Genomic DNA, 23,726 nt, shown 5'->3' with positions numbered 1-23,726 from the left:
GTAGTTGTTTGGGGCCCTGAACTACAGAGCTGGTTTTCCTTTTATCCCGAAGTCACCTCGATAAAAGCAAACTCAGTATCGTAGTTCAGCTGATTTGGGATTGTAAAAGTCTGCTGTTGGAGAGGAAACCCCGATACGTTCATCCAGCTTCATGGTGTTGATGAACTTTAGGGGCTAAATACAGAGTAGAACAATCCAGCACATCTGTAATCACTCCGAGTCCCTGAGGTGAGAAACATTCAGTTTGACCTCAAATCTTAACGCGGGAGAATCTGACATTTCTGTGGTTCTGATTGGGACCACGGGCCTCGAGTTTGACTCCCCTAATTAAAGATAAGGCAGAATGACAACAGAGCAGATCACGTAGCATGGGATAAGTTACCAATGGATAACTTAAAGCTGCAGTATGTATAATCTGTGGGACTGAAATAAAAACAACCTCCCCTCACCGTGGAGCTGTGACTTTCCAACTCCTCTTAGCGACTGTTAGTTATATGATTTTTGAGACTATTCTGATGTTTTACGCTGTTTTCAGACCATTTTATTCCTAAACTCTTTATAATAGCAATTACCAATGGTAGCACCCAAAATAACTCATGGAGCACTCTGTTTGTAAACAGATCTCTGATTGGCTGAAAAGTCGCGTCACTCTCCTTTGATTTCTTAAATTTGAACCCAGCGCCAAGAGAAGCAGAGGTCCAGAATCCTCTCAGAACACTTTGGGTTACTATATGATCAAAGGTTAGCATGGATTTCTGAAAAAAGAAAACTTACATACTGCAGGCGAGTTTTTGAAAAAAAAAAAAAAAAAAAAAAACTCAAATACTATGTTGTTGGGGTTCTTAGAACAAAGCGAGATGGGTGAAAAAAAGCATCATACTGGACCTTTAAGATAAGATACAATAAAAAAAATAGTGTACCTTGTGTGTAATAACAATAAAAAACATTCTATTCTATTCTATTCTAATAAGTGAAGTGAAGTTAACATAAGATATGTTACATTGATTACAGATAAATTAGGATGAAAAAAGTAAAGTTGTAAAAAAGATAAAATACAATAAGAAGATAAAGTAAAGTAAGTGAAGTTAAGATAATATAAGTTAGGTTAAGATAAGTTCGATTAAAGAAAGATAAGTAATGTTCAGATAAAATAAGTTAAGATAAATTAAGTGAAGAAAAGTAAATAAGACAAGTTAAATCAAGATAAGTTAAAGGGGCAGCATCATAACAAATCCCTTTAGTCTCATTCAGAGGGCCAAGGTTGGAAAAGTTCTGTTTCCTCCCTCCCTTAATATTCCACATTTTGTAAAAAGTCAGCTCGAAACGGGCTCCTCCTCCCCTATAAGAATGTGAGCTCCTCCCTCTCAAATTACCTTACAGGTAAAACAAACTCCAGTTTAATATAGACTATATATTATAATTTATTGTCATATATATAAATCTAAATACACTGCTTTTAACCCTTCCCTGAGGAGCAATGGGCAGTCACGGTGTAGCACCCGGAGCAGTTCCACTTTTAGTATCCGTTACATCACCTCGTATCACCTTTGACTTGATCTGACGTGTTAGTGACACAATGCGATGCAGCGGTTGGACAAAACAAATGATTATCACCTTAAATTCACTGTTCCTGTAGTTAGAAGACGAGAGGGGAAGAAGTGAGTGTTTGAAACAGATGACGGACTCCGATGCTGCTGCTGTGATAAACACACACAGACACACTCTGAAGCAGCACTGAGACAGACTCACAATCACAATAGCCGCTTATATACATGCGTTTCACAAAATCGCTTTGGTGATTACTGATCTCCCTCGCAAAAGTGAGGCATAAAGTCAGCATCCATAGACACGTCCACTCATGCACATGTGTAGCGGTCTGTACTCTTCTTAGTGCGTTGTGTTAAGTTTTTAATTAAAACCACGTCACTTTTGGCCAACACAGCTTTTATTGGCGAGATCCTGGCATGAAATTACAACAGTCAGTCCTTGCTTCTGCATTAACACACACACATCTTACACTGAAAATATAAAAATCAACAAAAATCACCTGTTAATTATAAGTTTAAAGTAATTAATAAAAAATAAAACCGGAGCTCAAAGCCTGTGCTACTCACCAGAAGACAGCATGGTCAGAACTACAGCTGCCTTCCGGGTGCACGTCCTACGTTCACAGGGGTGAGGCATTTAATGACGCTGGGATAAACTTGATTCAATGTAATGTGTGCATATTGATGGCAAGTGGAATTATACATTATTAACTTTGTTACATATGCATGCATATGCAAAACAGCCTGTTTTTAGAAGTGTCATTAAAGTGACTTTTCAGAGGGTTAAAACTCTGGAAAACAGGTGAGTTTGGGAAAATAAACCTCAAATACTATGTTGTTTGGGTTCTTAGAACATGAAAAATAGCATAATACTGGACCTTTGAATTAGGGTAAGTTTAGCTAGTCTTTGTTGGTGTGACTTCATCCTCATTGGCGTTCAGTCCTAAAAACAATGAGACAATGATGCTTTAATGCTGACGTGTTCGTCAGAACACAAAGATCCTTTTTCATTTACCAGACTTTTGTTTTCTTCAGGAAAACAATTCTGAAGGAGAAAAAGTGTCTGTGCTTCGTGACGTTCTGCTTTGGCGCTTCATGACCGACGTTTGACCATCAGCTCTTAATTATTAACGAGCCTCATTGATTATAAAGCAGCAGCAGCTCTTTGTGTCGGTGTGTGACACATTCCTCCGTCCTTCAGCAGAACAGAGATCATCCAATCAGCATCCAGTGTGTGCGTGCACTGAGCGCAAGGCGTGATATTGTAATTAGTGCTGTCAATAGATTAAAAATATTGTGCGATTAATTAATCATGCTTCTGTGATTACTTAATCTAATGAATCTCTTTTTTAATCTCACCTAAAAATTGCAGAGAAAAGCCATCAACTTGAGGTATTTTCATTTAAATTATATTATTGTGGCAGATCGAAACATTTATGTGTAACAAAGTGGCTTTATATAAAGTCATTTATTGTTTGTTTTTAACAGACTTGAACCATTTACATTCCTATGTGAGACTAGACCCAAGGGCTGCTGACACCGTTAGTTTAGACCATCAGGGAAATCCTGATGTGTACTTCAGTCAGTCTACAAATAATCGAAAATAGAAATTAAATATTACATCAGGTTCATATGTAGTTAGCACATCATAAACGGTAAGAACAATTTTCTGAGCAATACAATTAATGAACACTTGTTGAACTTGTTGCTTTTTCTCTTCTTCAGTGAATATATAATGAATAAAACAGACCCATCAATCACAGTGCTGTAAATTAGCACGTCAAAAATAACAATGATCATCACAAAATAAAGTACTGTAATAACATCAAGTAATGACTTCTGGTAGTAGTAACTCCGCCCACATCCTTCGGTGTGTGTGTTTTTTTTTTTTTTTTTAAACAAAAATTAACACGCACAAACACTTATCCTCATGTTCTATCATTGTACTCGGTGTGTCAGTTTTATGGGTATAATGGAAAAGCGTGCATTGAGAAAGGTTCTATGCTGTTTGGGGTGCAAAAAAAAACTAGTGATGATTTTTTTTTTAGCGCATTACATTTTTAATTGAGATTAAAAAAAAAAAAATCTATTATGCTGAAACTCTGTGTTCTGTGCCGTGGCAATGTGAATGAACGGCTAACAGCATAGCATGTGTTTAGCTAAGGCATCGTCAAATGTGCTATTATGAAGGAACACAAAGACAGAAGGGAAAACTACACTTCCCATAATGCATCATCATTTAGGGTGGTACCAATTCTTCAACAGCACGAACTGACCTCTGATGAACCACAGACGCCTCAAAAAAGGCAGATATAATATATATATATATATATTATATATATATATATATTAAAGTTTCACCAACCAGTTGACCAGTTGAAATGAAACACCAACAACTAAAGGGTGTGTCCCTCTGTGAGTGGAGTGTTGTTTTTGTTTATTCAAAGTGTGTGTGTGTGCGTCTGCGCGTGTGTCTATGTGCGTGCTCTGGACTATGTTTGTTCTGACCTACACACACAGCTCTCTGTGTGTGCGACACAAAGGCGTTGTGGTTCAAATTACTTTGTGTGAACAAAAGAGCTCTGTGCTGTGATGTTTAACACACACACGCAGAGCTGCTATGTGCTAAGCTAACAAAAACAAAACACATTTCTGACACTGAAAAATGTTGTAAATTTGTGAAACTAGTACAGTGCCCATCGGAAGTATGTATTCATATAGTGGAGCTTAAGGAGAGTTAGCAATTATGGCCAAATGAGTATGTGTTTGAAGGTTGGATGTACAAAGAGGTGTACATACTCTGTACTCTGTTGTGTCATAAAGGAGTTTTATTTGCGGGTGCAACGTAAAATAGCGTGTGCGATTTCTCTGGTTTATCTCTATGGGACATGCGCATTAGGGGTGGCAGAAAAAGATCGATTTACATAATAATCATGATTCTAATCATCCACGATTCTGAATCGATTCATGAACTTAAAAAAAATCATTTTGAAAATTCAATATTTTTTTTTCTTTTTTACTTTGCAACATACAAGACAAAAGACAGGGACCAACAACAATGTGATAACCCGACAACATACACCCAGAGAACAATGAGATGAAGAGAGGAAAAATGTATATTAATATTGAAATAAGATATAATAATAATACAAATTCTACATTGACTCAGCCGGCAGCTCCAGCACCCTAAGAGGCTGAGGGGCCCACCGCAGCAGACACGAGGGGGCCACGTTACCCATCTCCCCCCCAGGCCCCCTCTACTCCTTCCCTTGTGCCACCTTTTATTTTTTGTATACCTTGAACTTATTCTTGTTGTCACTGAGAGTTGAGACTTACTTCTGGAAGAAAGGGGCAGCTGGCCTAAGTTTTTATTTCGGCAATTTTATTTATGAAAGTTTTTTCTTGAACAGTAAGTAAGTTTTTATTTGTTTCGCATGAATAAATGTCACCTTGTGTCTAAAGTTTGCCTTTGTGTGATTGCATCATTGGAGTCAGTTTATTTAAAATGATCTTATACAAACTATATTGTTTTGATTCCATAATTTGCCATAACACACTATGCATTATATCAATTTTTGAATCAAGAATCGGTTAAGGCAAGGCAGATTTATTTGTATAGCGCATTTCATACACAAGGCAACTCCTTGTGCTTTACATGATCAAAAACTGCATGGATAATAAATGTCCCGGAGCATGCCCTGTCCTTAGACCCTCCTTTGGCAAGGAAAAACTCAGAAAACCAAGTGGGAAAATGAATTACCCACAAACATGTCATGTACTGTAAATCCAACATACTACCATAGAGAAGAGACACAGAAAACAGGTGGGTTTTACACCAAAGGCTCCCCTCAGCAGATTCTTCTCATATTCTGCCTGTGGCACCAATGGAGCGCGCGATGTAACAGCCTCACATGCTTCCCCACATGCTTTTGATTTGCTTTTCCTTATTTACGTATTGGTGCACATTAGGTTATAAACACATGGTAAAAACATCAATGTTTATGATCTTTCCCTGTACTTTATAGTAGTAGTAATAGTAGTACAGGGCTCTCAAGTTTTGAACTCAATTCAGAGTGAGACTTTGGCTGCAGCGGCAGTTTAGGTAGAATTAAAAAGACACAAATTCATACAAATAAAACTATTTAGTTAGCGTTTAACATTTCTTAGTGCAGGGGTGATTATTGTTATACACACACACACGCACACGCACACGCACACGCACACGCACACACACACACACACACAGCAATTTTGTAAGAAAAATCCACACAAATGCCACAGCCTAAAAAAGGCCGCACTCTATTGGCTGATGCCCTTCAGACAACTCGGCCAATCAGAACGGGCAGGTAGGCGGACTGCTGTACTCAGTTAGGTTGCACAGAATTGTCCGTGTTTCAACTGATAAGTTTCCTTTAATACGTGAAGTTACCTCTTCACTGCCCCACGTCCACATATCAGTCCATTTACAGCTTTTTAAGGTCATTTTTTACTGGAACCAGACCAATACACAACTTTGTCCGCTCTTCTTACCTTGAACTATTTCCGCTCCGTCTGTTCATCCTCCTCGGAAGAGTCTCCATCTGCCTCAGAGTTCAGTGATATCAACAGCTGCCAACAACTTCCGGGAACTTTTCCTTGTGTCACAACTCTCTCTCTAAATGGCTGTTTGCATTCAACATCTACATCCGAGGTGCGCATTTGGTTATATAGCACGTGGTGAAAATATCATAATGCCATTTCCGTGGAGAAACATGTATTTTTCACTGTTCGCTTTTGGCACGGACGCAGCCATTGGCCGCCATAATTTCCGGGTCCCGTCCGTCAGGTCTAAACAGCGAACGGTCAAACAAACATGAAAATAAATGTTTTGAAATCATGAAATAAGTCCAAAATAACGCATGCACATACTTGTGTGTGTGTGTGTGTGTGTGCGTGCGCACAGAACTTTGTTGCTTTTATGTTAGATTAGATTTAACACTAAGTTTTTTGAGGGTTATCATTTTATGTTTTCTGATTTATGTTGTGTATTGCGTTGTATGTCCTGTTATGTGTTAATTATAGTGTTGTGTGTCATGTATTGTTTTGTGTATTGTTTTTTTGTACTGTTGTGTAATATATAGTGTACTGTTGTGTGTTTCCAGCTGAGGGTTGAGGAAACTTGGACAAAGCGGGGTCAGAGGGTAAAAGCCATGTTATCGGGTCCACTTATTGGCATTAGCCTATTAGCATGATGATGAAATAGTGGCTCTCTGATGGGATTCTGCACGTGTCTGTGAATAACTAGTTGGACAGACCTTGGACAGATCTTGGGCAGACTTTGGACAGGCCTTAGACAGATATTAGGCAGACTTTGGACAGACATTGGACCTACCTTGGGCAGACATTGGACAGACTTTGGGCAGATCTTGGACAGACTTTGGACAGGCATTGTACATACTTTAGACAGACCTTAGACAGACAGTCAGTCCCGTGTCTTTTCTGTCTTCCAGTGGGTGTTAGCCTTTGAGATCTTCATTCCGCTTGTGCTCTTCTTCATCCTGCTGGGCCTGAGACAAAAGAAACCTGCCCTCCCTGTGAAGGAAGGTGAGCGACCACAGTGCACCAAAGTCCAATCATGTTCTCTATGATGTCATTACATTTAAGCTGTACTTTATTTTGGTGTATATTTATTTAAAGCTTCTGTATTCTGTCTGTTTGGGTTTCATTTATTGGGGGACAAAGTACTGATTAGAGATGAAATAACAAAGTACATTTATTATGATCCTTTGATTTATATTTCATTCACTCATAATGGGTTTGACGTGATGTACAGGAGTGCACACAACTGTCGTCATGGTAATCAGTTCACTGTGACGCTCTGTGTCGTCTTTGTGGTTTTTTTGTGTTTCTCCTGCATGATGCTGGTTGTCCACGTGTGGGACGGAGCAGTGTGTAAGTCAGATCTTTGTGTGTGTGTGTGTATAACTCTGTGTGTGTGTAAATCAGTGCGGCTTCACTTTTGTCGCTAACCTGTTCTCTTCACACAGACAAACAGTTGTGTAAGTATACTCACTCTAATACTGTGTGTGTGCGTGCATGCATGTTTTAACTCTAACCTGTTGGTCGGAACAGAATAAAACGCCTTTACCATTATTTATTAATGAAATCAACCAAAGGTCCATAAATCTCCTCCTTCAGACATGTCATACCCAACTTGGCAATCCATCTCCTGAAGTGCTTCTTTCTCTCTTTATTTTTAAGTTTTGTTCATGAGGTTACGTCCTATCACCACCGTTGAGGTTAACATCTGATGATTACACCCAGAAATAATCAATACTCCACCTCTTGAGGAGGTTCTGTGGTTTTGGCAGTGTAGTTTAGTCAGCACAGCGCCCCCCCCACAATTTGTCACTGCAGTTACAAAAGTGTCCACATCATGTAAGAACTGGTTCCTGATTAGTTTGTGTGTAGTTTCATATTCAGGACCAACTTTGGTTCCTCGCTCTATGTTCCAGCGTTCTACAGCTCCGCCCCTCTCACCTCGGCTGGGATTATTCCCATTATGCAGTCTTTGTGTCCGGATGGTCAGAGAGATGAGTTTGGCTTCCTGCAGTACCAGAACTCCACGTGAGTCCATTCACCTCCTCCGTCTGCTGAGGTTGTCCCTGAGGAAATCTCATTAGAACCTTCTGATGTTCTCCTGTATCAGGGTGACCCAGCTCCTGGAGCGGATTAGTCAGGTGGTCCAGCAGAACCACCTTTTCGCACCAGACCGACCCAGTCTGGGTCAGCAGCTGGAGAACCTTCAACAGCACCTGGAGAACCTCAAATCTACACCCATAACACAGGACAGAAGCTTCAACCACAGCCAGGGTGAGGCCAGGTCTAGTTCTGTGTCTGATTATTGTTGTCTGTCTAGGTCTGGCTCAAGTTTTGCTTCTAGGTATGGTTCCATATGTGTTCCCAGATCTGTTTCCCAGCCCGTTTGCAGGTTTGGTTCTAAATCTAGTTCTTGATTTTATTCTAGGACTGGTACCATATAGGTTTCCAGCTCTGGCTTCAGGCCTGATTCGGCTCTAATTTTGGTTCTAGGTTTACTACCAGGTTTTGTTCGAGGTTTGGTTCTAAATTTAGTTCTAGACTTAGTTCTGGGTTTACCACCAGGTTTTGTTCGAGGTTTGGTTCTAAATTCAGTTCTAGGCTTGGCTCTAGGTTTTGTTCCAGATTTACTTAGTTTAGTTCTAGTTTTACTTCTAGATTTGGCTCTAGGTTTGGTCCTATAGGTTTACTTCAGAGACTGCCCTCCTCAAGATTTGAAATGACATTAGCTATAACCTGGACTTAAAAAAGCTCACAGTGTTGGTTCTGCTGGACCTTTGTGCAGCCTTTGATACCGTAGACCACACCATTCTTATAAATAGACTCAAATACCTGGTGGTGCTGTTCACAATTTTTTTTTTTATCCTACCTCACAGATGGGACTTTTATGGTAAATTTGGATATGTTCTCCTCTTAGGTCTATAAAATAACATGTGGTGTGCCTCAGGGATCAATTTTTGTGACCCGCATGTGAATTGTGTTTGTCTCAAAGTCTTTTTGCAGTGGAGAATGAATGAGCAGGTGCAGAGGAGGACGAGGAGGAGAAAGAAAAAGAAAGACAAATATTTTGTTTTGTTTTTAAACACAGACCATTTATGATATGAACCTTATTCAAGCTTTGACCCGAACCCGACAAAGCAAAACTGAAACCTACAGGTCCAACAGACATAGGTATTTATATCCGTGCCCGACCCAAAACCGACAATTAAAACCTATTTTTTCCTCATACAAATGACATATTTACGTTTGTTTTAGTGGTAAGCCTGCTTTTACTAATAAATAACTGTTATTGTCAACATCAGATCAGGAAACAATCACACGTCAAACACAGGCCCCAGAGACAGCAGTGGATCTGTTTATATAATCTACGTATCAAATATAAGGATAATCCATGTTCTTGCACAGAAAAATGATTGATTCAATAGTGGATACTTGTTCTTCAAGCCTGTCTTAATTCGTTCCCTCTCTGCTCCGATCAGAGCAGTCACTGACTGCTGAAGTGCAACACTTTTTTTTGCAGCCAGCACTCTCTCACACAGCTGTTGTTGTACATAGAACCATGTTTAGGCATTAAATAAATTATGTTTGATATTTAATCCTTATCACCTATATAAGTGCATTGCATTTTTTTTTTAAACGGTATTGAAACTGATACCATTGCTTTTTTATGACACCGCGGTATACGGTATTACCGTATTACTGCCCAAGCCTAATGTCTCCTTACTTGGATCCTCTGTACTCAGCCATGTGCCATGTCCTTATTTTAACCTGTGTCTGTGTGCGGTGGACAGGGTTTGTACGGGGTGGATGTTATATTTATTTTTGTCTTTGTAAAAGCACTTTGAGCTGCATTTTATTGTGCGAAGGTTATTTATTTATAAAGATTGAATTGATTTACTTCTAGGTCTGAATCTTGGTTTGGTCCTAGGTTTGGCTTCAGGCTTGGTTCTAGGTTTACTCTCGATTTGGTTGTAGATTTAGTTCTAGGGTTGGTTCCATGTTTGGTCCTCGGGCTGGTTGTAGGGTTAGGTCTTGGTTTGGTTCTAAATTTGATTCTAGGTTTACTTTAGATTTAGTTCTAGGTTTATTCATAGGTTTGGTTCTAGCTTTGGTTTTAGGTTTAGTTCTAAGTTTGTGAAACTCTTTGCGGGTCCACATAGACCTGTTCCGAGTGAGGGCTAGACCTTTGTTTGTGGTTCTGTTCAGAACCTTCATAGACAGGATGTCTCAGAGCAGCGGGTGGACCTTACTGTTTGTTCTATGGTTCTGAACATGTGTGCGTGTGTGTGTGTTCCTCCTGCAGGGTTCAGTCTGTCCAGCGTCCTGAAGAACTCTTCAGATTTCCATCAGTTTCTCATTCACAACTTCTCACTGTCAAAGTCCAACGCAGCATTTCTATTGGATACACAACTGTCAGTCGCAGAGGTAACACATACACTTGCTATTTTTCTCTTTCTCTTTCACACACACACACACACACACACACACACACACACACACACACACACACACACACACGTGCACACACACACACACACACACAGTCTGTCTGTCTTTGTGTGTGTGTTTGTTACAGGTGAACAGGTTGATCTTTGGTTCATCTCTAATTGAAGAGAAAAACGAGTCCAGACGAACAGAAGAAGAAGCGTTGTCCAATCAGGTGGGAGACGTCCGTCCCTGTCAAACTTGTATTGTTACAGAAAAACAAATCTTGTTGATGTTTTATTTGTTTTGACCTCCAAACTCGTCCACAGACGCTCTTGACTGGATCTATGCTCGAGGCGCTCACCTGTGGAGTGGGTGGAGCCTCTGAGCTCCGAGACATCCTATTGGTCTCTGAGAGGCAGAGCCCAGAGCTGCTGGCCTATCACGGCGCGGCGTGCAGCGGCAAGCGCAGTCAACGGTCGGAGCGCTTCCGTCAGCTGAGCCTGGAGCTGAAAGAGCAGATCAACACGAACAGCGTCATCGAGAAAGTGAGGATAACTTCACTCATCCTGGGAAGGCTGAACAGGAAACATTAATTTTAAGGAAAAAAAAAAAACACAACACAAAAACCACACATTAAAAAAAAAGTTCTCAAACATTCCGAGATTTTTATGCTGCGTTCACACCAAACGTGTTTCGGGCGTAGTTGGACACTTGTGCTCATTGAATTCGACGCTTGTCACCAGGGTCAAAGACGCTCTGGAGGCGCATCCAAACAAGTTGGTAAGAGAGCGCATTTAGGGAGGGGCTGTGGGTGAATGGAGAATAAAGTTTGGAGTTCCTTGCTGAACACGCCGCCTCCGACTCCCGTTCATCGGCTCTACATTATCAAAAGAGTGGCTTGGTTTTATTTGTGCCTCGGCGCCGTTTCTGGATTCACCAGAGCTGCGCTCGGATGAGTTTAACAACTTGCTGACCAGCATCAGCACTTGCATCTCCTACCAGGACACCAACTACAGGCGCTCTATGCCAGCAGAAGAGCGCCTGTCCATCTATCACCGGTTCTGAATATGTCACAGTTGTGAAAAGCTCCTGATTAGTCGACGCGCCGCGATATGCCCCAAAAGTTCAACAATTCCAACTCTAGCGTTGGTTGCATTGGAGGCGCCGGGCACACGTCAAAAGCTTGAAATCTCAAAACGCGCGTAAAGCTTCAAAACACTCCACACAGGAGGCACGGGACGTGCAGCGGGACCTCGCAATACTCCTAGAAGCACGTCCATCATATATTGTCTATGTAAACCTGACGCGTTTGGTGTGAACTTGCCATTACACAGGAGCTCGTTTGTTTCTGTAGCAACAATGTTGCCGTCATTTATTGGCCTGTGGAAATTAGGTTCTGTCATTGGTGGAAAGTGTTGCGATAGTTACTCCTAAATAAGTATATCCTGATATCTCTTTGTTAGCTTCACCTAACCCAACATTCTCTGTCACCAAGCAGCTGTACTATGAAGCAGGAAATAAACTCGTTGACCTTGCCCAGGTGATTTCAGCCTGGCTTCGTGCACACTTACATTGCAGGAAAGGGGCGGAGATTGCAGCTTCAGACGAATTACAAACAGAGAAACTTTGTAGAGCAACTTACATCACAATTGAGGAATAATTCTTTAAAAATATAGAATAACAATCCATAATTCAGACCAAAAAAACACTTGAAGGAAGGAATGATGAGTGTTAATGCTTAAATTAGTGAGGTTATACAGTATTAAATGATGGAAGAATAAACAGTTTCACTTTATTAAAGCACAGACATGTTTCTATTCACATATCCACCTCATTCTGGGTGAAGTTCGTAGATCTGATGCTGCGTTCATACAGCTCAGCTTACATCATAAGGCGGACAATATTTGTATTTTATATTATCTTATAGGACTCTCAGCATCACTCCATGAATTAATTAATTATTGAATTAATGAATGAATCAGGCTTTATCAGCTGACTAATTTCGGTCAGTACATCTTATAAAAGTCTATCGGAAGTCATCGGTAAATGAAAGGATTGATCTATCTTTTCTCTCTCTCCTGTCAGCTTTCAATCAGATCCAATCAACGATGTGTTCACAGAAGGACACGTCCACTATTGGGCAGGTCATTTGTTGCGTTCTTTGAAGTCGTGCGTGTTTGTGCGGTCACTGGAGATCTTTTCAGTCATTTGTTTCCTTTCTTGTCCGTCCAGCTGCGGCAGGGGCAGCCCGAGGCTGTGGCTCCACCCCCTCAGACCGGCCTCGGCGCCCTGCTGAAGGACGTGGCGGACGTGGAGCGGCTCCTGAAGGACGTGGACCTTCTCTCTGGCCTAGCTCGCCTGCTTCCTAAAGGCGCCTGCTCCTCTCGGACTCCAGTGTCCCCCGCCAGCACCAGCTCGCCCGTCAACGTTACCACGGGAAACCCCAACGCCACGGACACACCCGGCCAGGCGGAGAACCCGCGCTCGCAGTTCTCAGCGTTTGTGCAGCTTTGGGCTGGACTGCAGCCGATCCTGTGCGGGAACAACCGGTGAGAGCCTTAGGGCTGCACAGGGACATTTGCACATCTGTGACATAATCATTGATAAACAGCAAAGGGGCATCACTATCAAAGATCCTGCATTGATGTGAGATGAACACTCCATCTCTGAGTGAAGGAAGTTCAGTGTGTGTTTGTGTGACATACTTGAGGTGTGTGTATGTGTGTTTGTGTCATACATTAGCCATGTGTTTGTGTGACATACATGAGGCGTGTGTTGTTGCAGGATCATTGAGCCCGAGGCGTTGAAGCAGGGCAACATGAGCTCTCTGGGTTTCACCAGTAAAGAGCAGAGGAACCTGGGCCTGCTTGTCCACCTGATGACTACAAATCCCAAGATCCTCTATTCTCCCATTGGCTCCCAGGTGGACCGAGTCATCCAGAAGGTAGACAGCATCAAAGCTGTCACGTTATTAAGATCCATGTCAGCATTAGAATGATGACCAAACTGAGCATTGTTGTTGTCGTTTTGCATGTTTTCGTTTTGTGGTCATTTTTTTGGTCATTTTGTGTGTTTCTGGTGTTGTTATGTCCATTTTGTGTATATTTATTGTTGCTATTGTGTTTTTGTTGTCATATTGTGTGTTTTTGTTGTCTTATTGTGTGTTTTTGTTGTCTTGTGTCTTTCTGGTGATATTTTGTCAATTCTTTCTTACTTTGTGTATTTTTATTATTGTTTGTGTTGTCAGTTTGTCTGTTTCTGGTGTTATTTTGTCCATTTTTCTTTCATTTTATGTATTTTTATCGTTATTTGTGTGTTTTGAATGTCATTTTGTGCGCCTTGGGCCGCCTGATTTCTATATGTGCAGCAGACGTTCAGTTCCATCCTCATCTTCCTTCGCAGGCTAACGAGACGTTTGTGTTGGTGGGAAACGTAACACATTACACACGGGTGTGGCTCAACATCTCGGCGCAGCTACGGAGCTTTCTGGAGGAGGGTCGTCTGCAGCAGGTGGGCTCAGCTCTCCATGAGCTCAGGGGGCTGCGAACGAGCGGTGTGTGACCTCCTCCTGTGTGTCTCCTCAGCTCTCCTCAGAGCTGCAGAAACATCTGGAGCTGCTGGACGGCACCGAGCGACGCGTCTACAGCCTTCCCAACACCTCCACCCTGCTGGGACAGCTGGACACTATCGACAATGCTGCCTGTGGATGGACACGTTTCATGTCCAAGGTCTGTGACAGTCAACAAACAATCTTATCCAAGCACTTTACCTGTCAGTATGTCGTTTTAACCGGTCATCGTTACAACTGATGTCTCATTCATGCAGTCACTGTGTTTACATTGATCAAAACAACAAAACAACAACACCACACTTCACTGCAACATCCTTGCTTAGAACCAGTCACAGGATAATACTAATAATAATAAAAAATTATTTTATATGGCGCTTAATCACAGACGCTCAAAGCGCTTTACAGAATTAAGGCATTATTTTTTCACTCCACACTTTGTGGTGGTAAGCTACTATTGTAGCCACAGCTGCCCTGGGGAAGACTGACGAAAGCGAGGCTGCCATAGTGAACCATCTGTCCCTCCGACCACCACAAACACTCATTCACACATTCATTCTAGGCAATGTGGGTGAAGTGTCTTGCCCATGGACACAATGGCAGATGCCACTGCCACTGGAGCGACTGTCCCCACTGTGGCACCTGGAATTCTCAGTGGTCTCCCATCCAACTACTAACCAGGCCCAGATCTGCTTAGCTTCAGAGATATAACGAGATTGGGCAATGACTGGCTGTTATGGCCAGAATAACACGATGACCAGTCCGACTCTAACATTCTGTCACATCATAACATGATGACCAGTCTGACTCTAACACCAGCTGCTCTGAGTGCTCAATGTGTCACAGGATCAACTGTTTCAAGAGGTTTTAGTGACCGTATGGTCAATTCATGCCTCACACACACACACACACACACACACACACACACACACACACACACACACACACACACACACACACACACACAGGATGCTGATTGGTTACTTGAGTTGTGATTTGTCGTACAAAGGTTTTAGTGTATGCGTGTGTGTGTGTGCGTGCGTGTGCGAGCAGGTCAGTGTGGACGTCTTCAAAGGTTTCCCTGATGAGGACAGTATTGTTAACTACACCCTGAACCAGGCCTTCCAGGACAACGTGTCTGTGTTTGCCAGTGAGTTCCTCTGTGTGTGTCTCAGGTGTGTGTTTCTCAGTGTGTGTGTGTGTCTTAGTGTGTGTGTCCTCTCTATGTGCGTCTCAGGTGTGGTCTTCCAGACCAACGCTGACGGCTCCCTCCCACCTCACGTCCTCTATAAGATCCGACAGAACTCCAGCTTCACGGAGAAAACCAACGAGATCCGCAGAGCCTACTGGAGACCAGGACCCAACACTGGGGGAAAGTTCTACTTCCTGTACGGCTTCGTGTGGATACAGGGTGGGCACTACCTGTGGCTTTAATCACTGAAATACTAATATTTACTATTACTGTATGTAGTTTATCAGTTCATGTTTCATTTTTTATGTTTGATGTATTCATTAGGTATGATTTATTAACATCTTCATATAATTTTTTATGATTTTTATTATTAATTATGAAGTATGTTTATTATTTTATTAGACATTATTTATTTATATTCTGTAATATGATGTATTATGTCTATTTTATTATATTCTGTAATATTCATTATTTATTAAGGCTTGGACTCTATTACGTTGATTGTAATTCATTAATTACAGAAAAATAATGGACAAAAGAAAAATAATTCAATCACTTTTTTTTTTGCACTCCAAACAGCGTGGAACCTTTCTCATTTTACAAGTTCCCGGCATACTCATAAAGCTGATGCGCAGACCACAACACAAGAAACAGGAGAACCAGAGAGCGTTAATTTTAGTTGAAACAGTAACTAAACCCCTGCTTTCTGCTGACCTGACACTAGGAGGGAAATTCCAAAAATGCCTCGATTATGGGCATTACTGCTGTAGCAGGAAGACACGCCCACTCAGTAAGCCTGTCAGTGCTGTGCACTGAGACAGATGGTAATACACACATGCGGGCTGCTTCACACAGTACACAGTGACCTCCTCATTAGGGCTGTCAATCAAAGCTCACCAAGGGCTGTAATTGGAGGAAACCCTCCTCCCTTCTCTCAGCTTTATAGGAGGGGTGGGGTCAACGGTGAAAGTTGGTGACACAGGGCAATCTAAAGAATTCCTTTCAGCCAATAGCAAAATTCAAAGGTAATAGTTCAACCCTTAGAGGCCAGTAACTCTGACATTTTACAACTAAACACACAGTGGGACTAGGATTAATAAACAGCACTACTTAATACCCAAATACATATGTATTCAGCAGAAAAAAGTGGGTTTGGGGGTGGTGTTGCTCTTTAAATAAAATCACCGGATGGAAAACTAAAGCTCAGTTGTGTGCAAATTGTGTAAGAAAAAGTTTGTGGATCACCCGAACTCTTCTCGCTTCAGCTAGCACCTCAATGCTAAACATGTAGCAGCTAGCACGGACAATGGTCCTATTCTGAGCAGGCAGTATTTCCATTCCACACTGGAGAAGATGACAGGGTTCAGAGCCAAAACGAATAAGTGTACATAAGTGACAAATGAACAAAGTCAGTGGATAAATGGTTATAGTGGACAGTTGACCACTTTCGATGGTAGAGGATCTGGGCGGGGCTAGAAGCACTGCTACAGATGGCATCAATAAATCAATCTTTATTTGTAAAAAATGCTTTTCATACAACAGAATGCAGATCATAGTGCTTTCACAAAAAGCACAAAAAATAAACAAAACATCCACCCCATTACAAACTCCGCCCACAACACACAGACACACAGGTTAAAATAAGGACCACGTCTGACCCAACTTATGAACTGCTATGTAGAAAGACTATTTCAAACTAAATTCATCAGCTTCATCAGTTGCTCTGTTTATTTCATGCCACAGATATTCTAACTATTTTTGTTAAGTTTCCACTTCTCTGGAATGTTCTGCACTAAGTGCTGTTTTTTGATTTAATACACAAAACACATTTGTTTTAGAAATTTTACACAAAAAACTCCAGAAAATCATAAATATAGCTTAGTTAAATTTAAGGTTGTGCTTAATTGAAACATCAAACACTATGGCTCAGTGATAGAGTGGGTCGTCCAATAAACGAAGGGTTGGGGTTTTGAATCCCGCTCTAGCCAAGTCATTGTCGTTGTGTCCTTGGGCAAGTGAGTGTTGGTGGTCGGAGGGACCAATGGTGCACTATAGCAGGCTTGCTTCTGTCAGTCTGCCCCAGGGCAGCTGTGGCTACAATAGTAGCTTACCACCACTGTGTGTGGAGTGAAAGAATAATGAACATCAATGTAAAATGCTTTGAGTGTTTATGAAAAGCACTATATAAAATCCAATGCATTATTTCTTTATTTTATCGAGTCCCACCACTATTTTATATTATTAATGATGTGTTATGACTGTATTTTACTATATATAATTGTATTTAATTATTAATTATTTACAGTTTATATAGATATTTATTTATGATAATTAATGCTGTATAATGTTTATGAGTTATTTATGATGTGTAAGTTATGATGTGTTATTTCTTCTTGCGTGTGTTGACAGACATGATGGAGAGAGCCATCATCAACACGCTGGTGGGTCACGATGTGGTGGAACCAGGAAACTACGTGCAGATGTTTCCATACCCGTGTTACACCAGAGACGAGTGAGAACCTGCACCTTGCTCTTCCTTTAGTTCCACGTTACATTTTCTTCCCTTGTCTAATCATTTATCATTATTTATTACTTTTAGGCTTCTCATTATTACTTTCTTTGTGTGGAGGCTTTTTGTTTAGTGTTAATGACCTTTATTATCAATGAAGAAAGGTGGAGTAAAAGCACATTGATTGTATATCCATTAAAGCTGATATCCTGAGTTTCTGAGAAACGTCTTGATGTCCCGCCCTAAACAACTCCACTTCCTTCCACTGCCAATCAACCAGAAGCCACGCCTCTTTTCTGCATGCGCATCGCGGACCATAACAAGGTTGCATTGATATACAGTAGGTCTATGGGTCATCGTTATTCTTTAGGCGATTAACATTTCTGAGGTAAGAGCTAAAATCATATGTACCTGTTTCCTGTTGTGACGCGTGGCCTTGTTTCCGTGCAGAGTTCCGCATTCACTTTGATTGACAAAGACCGCTACAGGAAGTTGAAGCCTATTGGCCGGGCGATGACGGCACAATTTTCTCTTTGTATAGGCGGGATTTATATACATAGACGTATATGAATGACCACAGGCAGTAGAACATAATAAAAGACTAGTTAGCTATTTTTTTGCATTTCAAAATAATGATACATAAACATAGATTTCTCAGAAACTCCGGAAATCAGCTTTAATAAGCTGGACAAATTAATGAAATATAACATGTACAGTAGGTGGTGATATGCACCTAAAGGTTTTTAAGAAGATTGGCATGAAATTGAGAGCTGGAGATAGGTACCGGCAGACCCCTGCAACCCTGATTAACATGAACAAGCGGGTCTGAAAATGGATGGATTAATAGCATGAAAGTAAAAAATTCCTCCTATTTATCAAACCTCGCCTGTCATACCTCTATTCCCCACCAGGGGGCGTGCCACACACTTTATAAAGCACTGTGTTAAATGTCTGACTGAATTAAATAACTGTGTGTGTGTGTGTGTGTGTGTGTGTGTGTGTGTGTGTGGTTCCTCAGCTTCCTGTTTGTCATCGAGCATATGATGCCTTTGTGCATGGTGATCTCCTGGGTTTACTCCGTGGCCATGATGATTCAGCACATCGTGGCTGAGAAGGAACACCGGCTCAAAGAGGTGAGGCTCTTGTTCTCTGTTGGTGTAGCACATATGTTAAACTCAAGACCCGGGGGCCATATATGGCCCTATATATCATGCAATTTGGCCCGCCTGGAGAAAGTTAAAACGTCAATGAAAACAAAATATATGTGCAAAATACCAAATAATTCGGTTTTAGATTTCTCAACCATTCTAAATTCACAAATTTAATGAAACTACAAAATGCCATATTTGCAGGGGCTCACGTTTTTCCCACGCCTACTGTATATCACTTGTCCGAAATCATATTTTATCACAAATTGTAAAAAGAACTGACACTTTTTCTATGCAAAATCACAGTTTTTAAGTGAATATCCTGCAGGTACTGATATCTGTCATTTATTGTTTGGATATTGTCAGTGCCTTTATATATAATTTATACGTGGAAGTACAAACTAGGGCACATTAATGTTGAAATTGAGCTTTTTTCCCCACCTAAAATCTGCCGCCCACTTAAAATAAACTCCTCCAGATTTGGCACCTGAACACCCCTGGTGTAGCACTTCTACTGGTGATCGTAATACCTGGTGACTCATCCAACTTTCAGCAGTTCAGAACAAAGACTAAAAGCATGGTTTCATTGTTTCTGTCTTTGTGACTTATGTTATTGAGAACAATAATCAACGTTTGCTTTAAAATGTTTAGGCTATTACGAACTGCAACCGTGAGGTCACCAGATGAAATGGGCACCAGTTGGACTGAAATACCATAAGAGGAAATGGTTAAACCTACGAGGGTTAAGACTTTGGTGAATTTAATGTCAGAGCTCAGATTCCAACTACTGACATGATGGTACTGATATTTGGTGTATTGGTGAAGTAGTACACCAGCAGGTAATTTATGCAGTGATGGGCCGTCAGGGCCAGCAAGCCATTCTCTGCTGGCCTAAACATACACAGAAAAGTACATGTATTTTATTTTTTTGTAAATATTTTTAAATAAAATTATTCTCCCTGGTCTGTTCTCTTTATGTCATATGATATCCTCTTGGTTGCGCTGCTTCCAGTGTTATACATTATGGTAGAGTTTTTATCCAATCATATTTCAGTGAGCTTGTGTTGCCAGGTTCTATTAAATCTGCCTCAGGCCTTCAGAATCAACAGATCGGGCTCCTGCGCCTGTGCATTGTAAGTGAACGGACACAGTCAGTGGCGATAGCCAATAAGCTCTCGAGTCTGCGACACCTAGGCCAGCTCGAAGATCTTACGCTGAAGTTGACATCTACGCATCCTGTGATTGGATAAGTGCTTGTGAGAACCTGGAAGGTGGCTATAAGATGTATTTTTTTAACACACGATGGCTAAAGGTGGAGAAGGGATGGATTCGGTTGCAGATATACTTGCCACATCATTTTCAAGACAAACCATTCAAGAAAAACTGGACCTTGTGAGAAGAGGGCATCCGACTCCCATGCTAGCTAACCTATCCCAGCGGGGAAAAGGGGAATGCTTTTTGTTTGCAACTGAATGATTTGGTGGTTGGAGCTACACTGGGTTTGCCAACTGAAGTTGTTTCACCAAGGCAGCAACGAGACACCAAAACACGCAGGGCACTTACATGCTACGGTGCTTTTAAAAACATTTGGGGACACCCCAGTGGATCTGCAGCTCAGCAAACAGGCACGCAGGGTAACGGAGCTCAACACCGAAAAGGTGAAGAAAAATAGGGAGATATTGAAAAGACTGATGGATTGTGTCATGTTTTTAGGTAAACAGGAACTTTCATTTAGGGGACACAATGAAAGCCCCCAGTCATTGAATAGAGGTAAATATGTGGAGCTTCTTTGTTTTCTTGCTGAACATGACACAGACTTGCATTACCATTTGTCCACTAACAGGGTGGTGTTCGGACATCAGGCAAAATACAGACCTAATTTATGTTATTGCTGAAGTGATGGGAGAGGAGATCAAAAGAGTCCCTTTTGTCGCTGTCATGGTCGACAAAACCACAGACGTGGGTAACATGGCACAGCTCACACTCGTACTGTGCTGTGTGATGGCCACAGGTGTCAAGGAACGTTTTGTGAATGTAACCAGTAGCAGGCGAGCTGATGACCTTGCCGCTCTTATTTTCCATTTTTTATAAATGTTGTTGCACAGTGTTATGATGACGCAGCGGTGATGGCATCTGGACTAAACGAGGTGCAGGCTAAAGTTAAGGAGAAGGCGCCTATGGTCTTATTCATTCACTGTTATGCACATTGTCTTAATTTAGTACTGACTCAAGGGGCCTCAAAGCGTAAAGATCCCGGAAATGCACACAACTCCCGGATGATATCTGCAAGCGGCGTCTTCCTCACGTTGTGCCAACACGGTGGCAATATACAGTGGGGCAAAGAAGTATTTAGTCAGCCACCAATTGTGCAAGTTCTCCCACTTAAAATGATGACAGAGGTCTGTCATTTTCATCATAGGTACACTACAACTGTGAGAGACGGAATGTGAAAAAAAATCCAGGAATTCACATTGTAGGATTTTTAAAGAATTTATTTGTAAATTAAGAAGCAAATTCAGTGAGATATATAAAGAAACAGTGAGCATCTCAGGTGGTCCAAGTAGCGCAAAGGCCAGGGCGAGGCGCAAGGCGATCTGTGTGCACACTTCCAAAAACTCCACAACAGGATTCTGGACAACATTCTTTCCCAGATAAGGAGTCGATTTCAGGACCATGAAAGGTTGATGTTTCTCTCCATTCTCAACCCCCAGCATTTTCAGACATACAGGAAATAATTCCCTCAAGCAGCCTTCTCCAGCTTAATACAGAGCCACGAACACTGTTTGTCCTTCCCCGACTTAAAACAGAACTGACTGTAATGTATGCCATGGCTGATTTTGAAGGTAAAACTCCCGCTGATCTCCATGATTTTCTTCTGAGCATCTAAGTGAGAGTATGGGACAACTTGACGCACTGGCCTGTTTGGCTGTGACCATCCCTGTGCCTTTGATGAAGGGTTTTAAAACTCATGCCAGAAACACGACCGGACAGACACGGCTTTCAGCATTAACCTCCATGTCCATAGAAAACAACTTACTCATGGACCTGAAGCGTACAGATCGACTGTACAATAGAGCCATTGAGATGTTCTTGAAATAAAAAAAAAAGAATGGATTTTATTTTCAAATAAGCAGGCGATGTGGAGGAGATCTATGTTTGTGAGTGCAAGCTTTTTATTTGAATTTTTAAGATGTTTTTGCCATTTTATTTTGTTAGTAATCAATCAATGGTCACAAAATAAAATGGCAAAACATATTAAAAATTTTTTTTGATCCACTGCAATTTATAATGTAAATAATGTGGGGCGTGCAGCGGCGCAACGTGTTCAGTTGTTTTGCTGTTGCATTTTCTCCAAAACAAATGCAAATAATGTGTTTGCTTTACTTTTTAATTTTCAATGAATTGTTGGTTTCGTTATCGCCTCGTTGGTGTCATATGAAATGACGACAATGCGCATTTTATTGGACAAACTTGTTTAAGTTCACGTATTCTTTTGGTGGACTTAATAAAACTTTGCTGACTAGTCTCTTAAAATCAGATTTTCTTTCCGTGATCTTAGTGTCCTACTCTTAATTGTGAACGCAAGCTTTTTGACTTTAAATGCTCTGGAAATTAAGTGTTGCTTGAACAGCCTATATTAAGGGTGATGTAATGCGCATGTGTGATTCTGTAAGGATTCTCGAGCTGTGGTGTCATATTGATGCTGCTATGAGGTGTATTAATTTAGGTTGGACTAAGACGGATGTCACTGAAGGCCTAGGGGTGAAATGCACGGCCCCCCACTGAATGTATGTAAAAAAACAAAAGTTATTAGTACACAAAATGATCAGTCCGTCATCTTTCAGAGAAAATTCTCACACAATGACATGTGGTGTATCAGTTCAACAGGTGATTGTTATAATTCGTGACCTGTCATGTCAGAGGTGAGACTTAAAATGTAAAACCAAAATGAGTCGATATCATAAAAAATGCAAACTATAAAAACGGTGACCGTCAGTGACCGTCTCCTCATACTCCAACCATCTGATGTTGCGTTTAGACTGATGATCATGTTACCTTGTGACTGATAGTAAAAAGTGTAAATGAATGTGCTGATATGTGATGATGATGATCAGGTGATGAAGATGATGGGGCTGAACAACGCCGTGCACTGGGTCGCCTGGTTCATCACAGGCTTCCTGCAGCTCTCCGTGTCGGTGACGGCGCTCACTGCAATCCTGAAGTATGGCCGTGTGTTGCTACACAGCGATACCTTCATCATCTGGCTCTTCCTCAGCATCTACGCCGTGGCAACCATCATGTTCTGGTGAGAGTCCCGTTTTGTTTTGATGACGTCTCTGAGCCCAGACCAACAGCGCCCTCTGTGTTTTTCAGTTTCCTGGTGTCCGTCATTTACTCCAAAGCCAAGCTGGCTTCGGCCTGTGGAGGAATCATCTACTTCCTCAGCTACGTGCCCTACATGTACGTGGCCATCAGGGAGGAGGTCGCTCACGACAAAATCACCGCCTTCGAGAAGTGCATTGCTGTAAGAGTCGACAACCCATCCAGCATTTGTTCTGCTTTAAATTTGCTCACATGAAGACTTTCGAGTGTAGTGCTAAGTGTTACTGGGAGCCTCATCAATATTTACTGAAGTAGTAAAAACCAGTATATACTGATATTAACCAGTATACATTTATATAAACCAGTGTTAACCAGTATAACTCGGTGTTATCTGTCAGCTAATGCTAACTAGTCATTTCTCATCGGCAGGCTC

The 23,726-nt window shown here is 41.4% G+C and overlaps 2 protein-coding genes across 2 annotated transcripts in view; both read left to right on the top strand.

Annotated features, from left to right (window-relative positions):
• The first annotated feature begins 7,358 nt into the window (after positions 1-7,358).
• Positions 7,359-10,889, top strand: LOC114470081 (ATP-binding cassette sub-family A member 2-like). Its single transcript, XM_028458096.1, has 6 exons — positions 7,359-7,478; positions 8,042-8,153; positions 8,236-8,399; positions 10,429-10,550; positions 10,739-10,785; positions 10,880-10,889. Exons 1-6 carry the CDS (start codon positions 7,442-7,444, stop codon positions 10,887-10,889), a joined length of 492 nt encoding a protein of 163 aa, XP_028313897.1. The 5' UTR covers positions 7,359-7,441.
• Positions 10,775-23,726, top strand: part of LOC114469339 (ATP-binding cassette sub-family A member 2-like) — a 48,952-nt gene continuing 36,000 nt past the window's right edge. Inside the window, exons 1-12 of the mRNA XM_028456760.1 lie at positions 10,775-10,785; positions 10,880-11,098; positions 12,786-13,102; positions 13,338-13,497; positions 13,956-14,063; positions 14,138-14,281; positions 15,175-15,271; positions 15,359-15,532; positions 17,723-17,825; positions 18,841-18,955; positions 23,086-23,276; positions 23,345-23,495. Of these exons, the coding sequence (XP_028312561.1) occupies positions 10,898-11,098; positions 12,786-13,102; positions 13,338-13,497; positions 13,956-14,063; positions 14,138-14,281; positions 15,175-15,271; positions 15,359-15,532; positions 17,723-17,825; positions 18,841-18,955; positions 23,086-23,276; positions 23,345-23,495 (1,761 nt within the window). The 5' untranslated portion in view covers positions 10,775-10,785; positions 10,880-10,897. The remainder of the gene's footprint in view (positions 10,786-10,879; positions 11,099-12,785; positions 13,103-13,337; positions 13,498-13,955; positions 14,064-14,137; positions 14,282-15,174; positions 15,272-15,358; positions 15,533-17,722; positions 17,826-18,840; positions 18,956-23,085; positions 23,277-23,344; positions 23,496-23,726) is intronic.

This window comes from Gouania willdenowi, chromosome 9, assembly GCF_900634775.1.
Source record: "Gouania willdenowi chromosome 9, fGouWil2.1, whole genome shotgun sequence".
Lineage (NCBI taxonomy): Eukaryota > Metazoa > Chordata > Actinopteri > Blenniiformes > Gobiesocidae > Gouania > Gouania willdenowi.
This window is presented reverse-complemented; position numbering and strand designations above follow the sequence as displayed.

What these genes read in the sequence shown, in the direction of transcription:
- LOC114470081 (XM_028458096.1), top strand. Translation starts at nt 7,442, where the DNA reads ATGATGCTGGTTGTCCACGTGTGGGACGGAGCAGTGT. An exon ending in CGTGTGGGACGGAGCAGTGT is followed by an intron (nt 7,479 to 8,041) that starts GTAAGTCAGATC and finishes TCTATGTTCCAG; the next exon opens with CGTTCTACAGCTCCGCCCCT. An exon ending in CACAACTGTCAGTCGCAGAG is followed by an intron (nt 10,551 to 10,738) that starts GTAACACATACA and finishes CTCTAATTGAAG; the next exon opens with AGAAAAACGAGTCCAGACGA.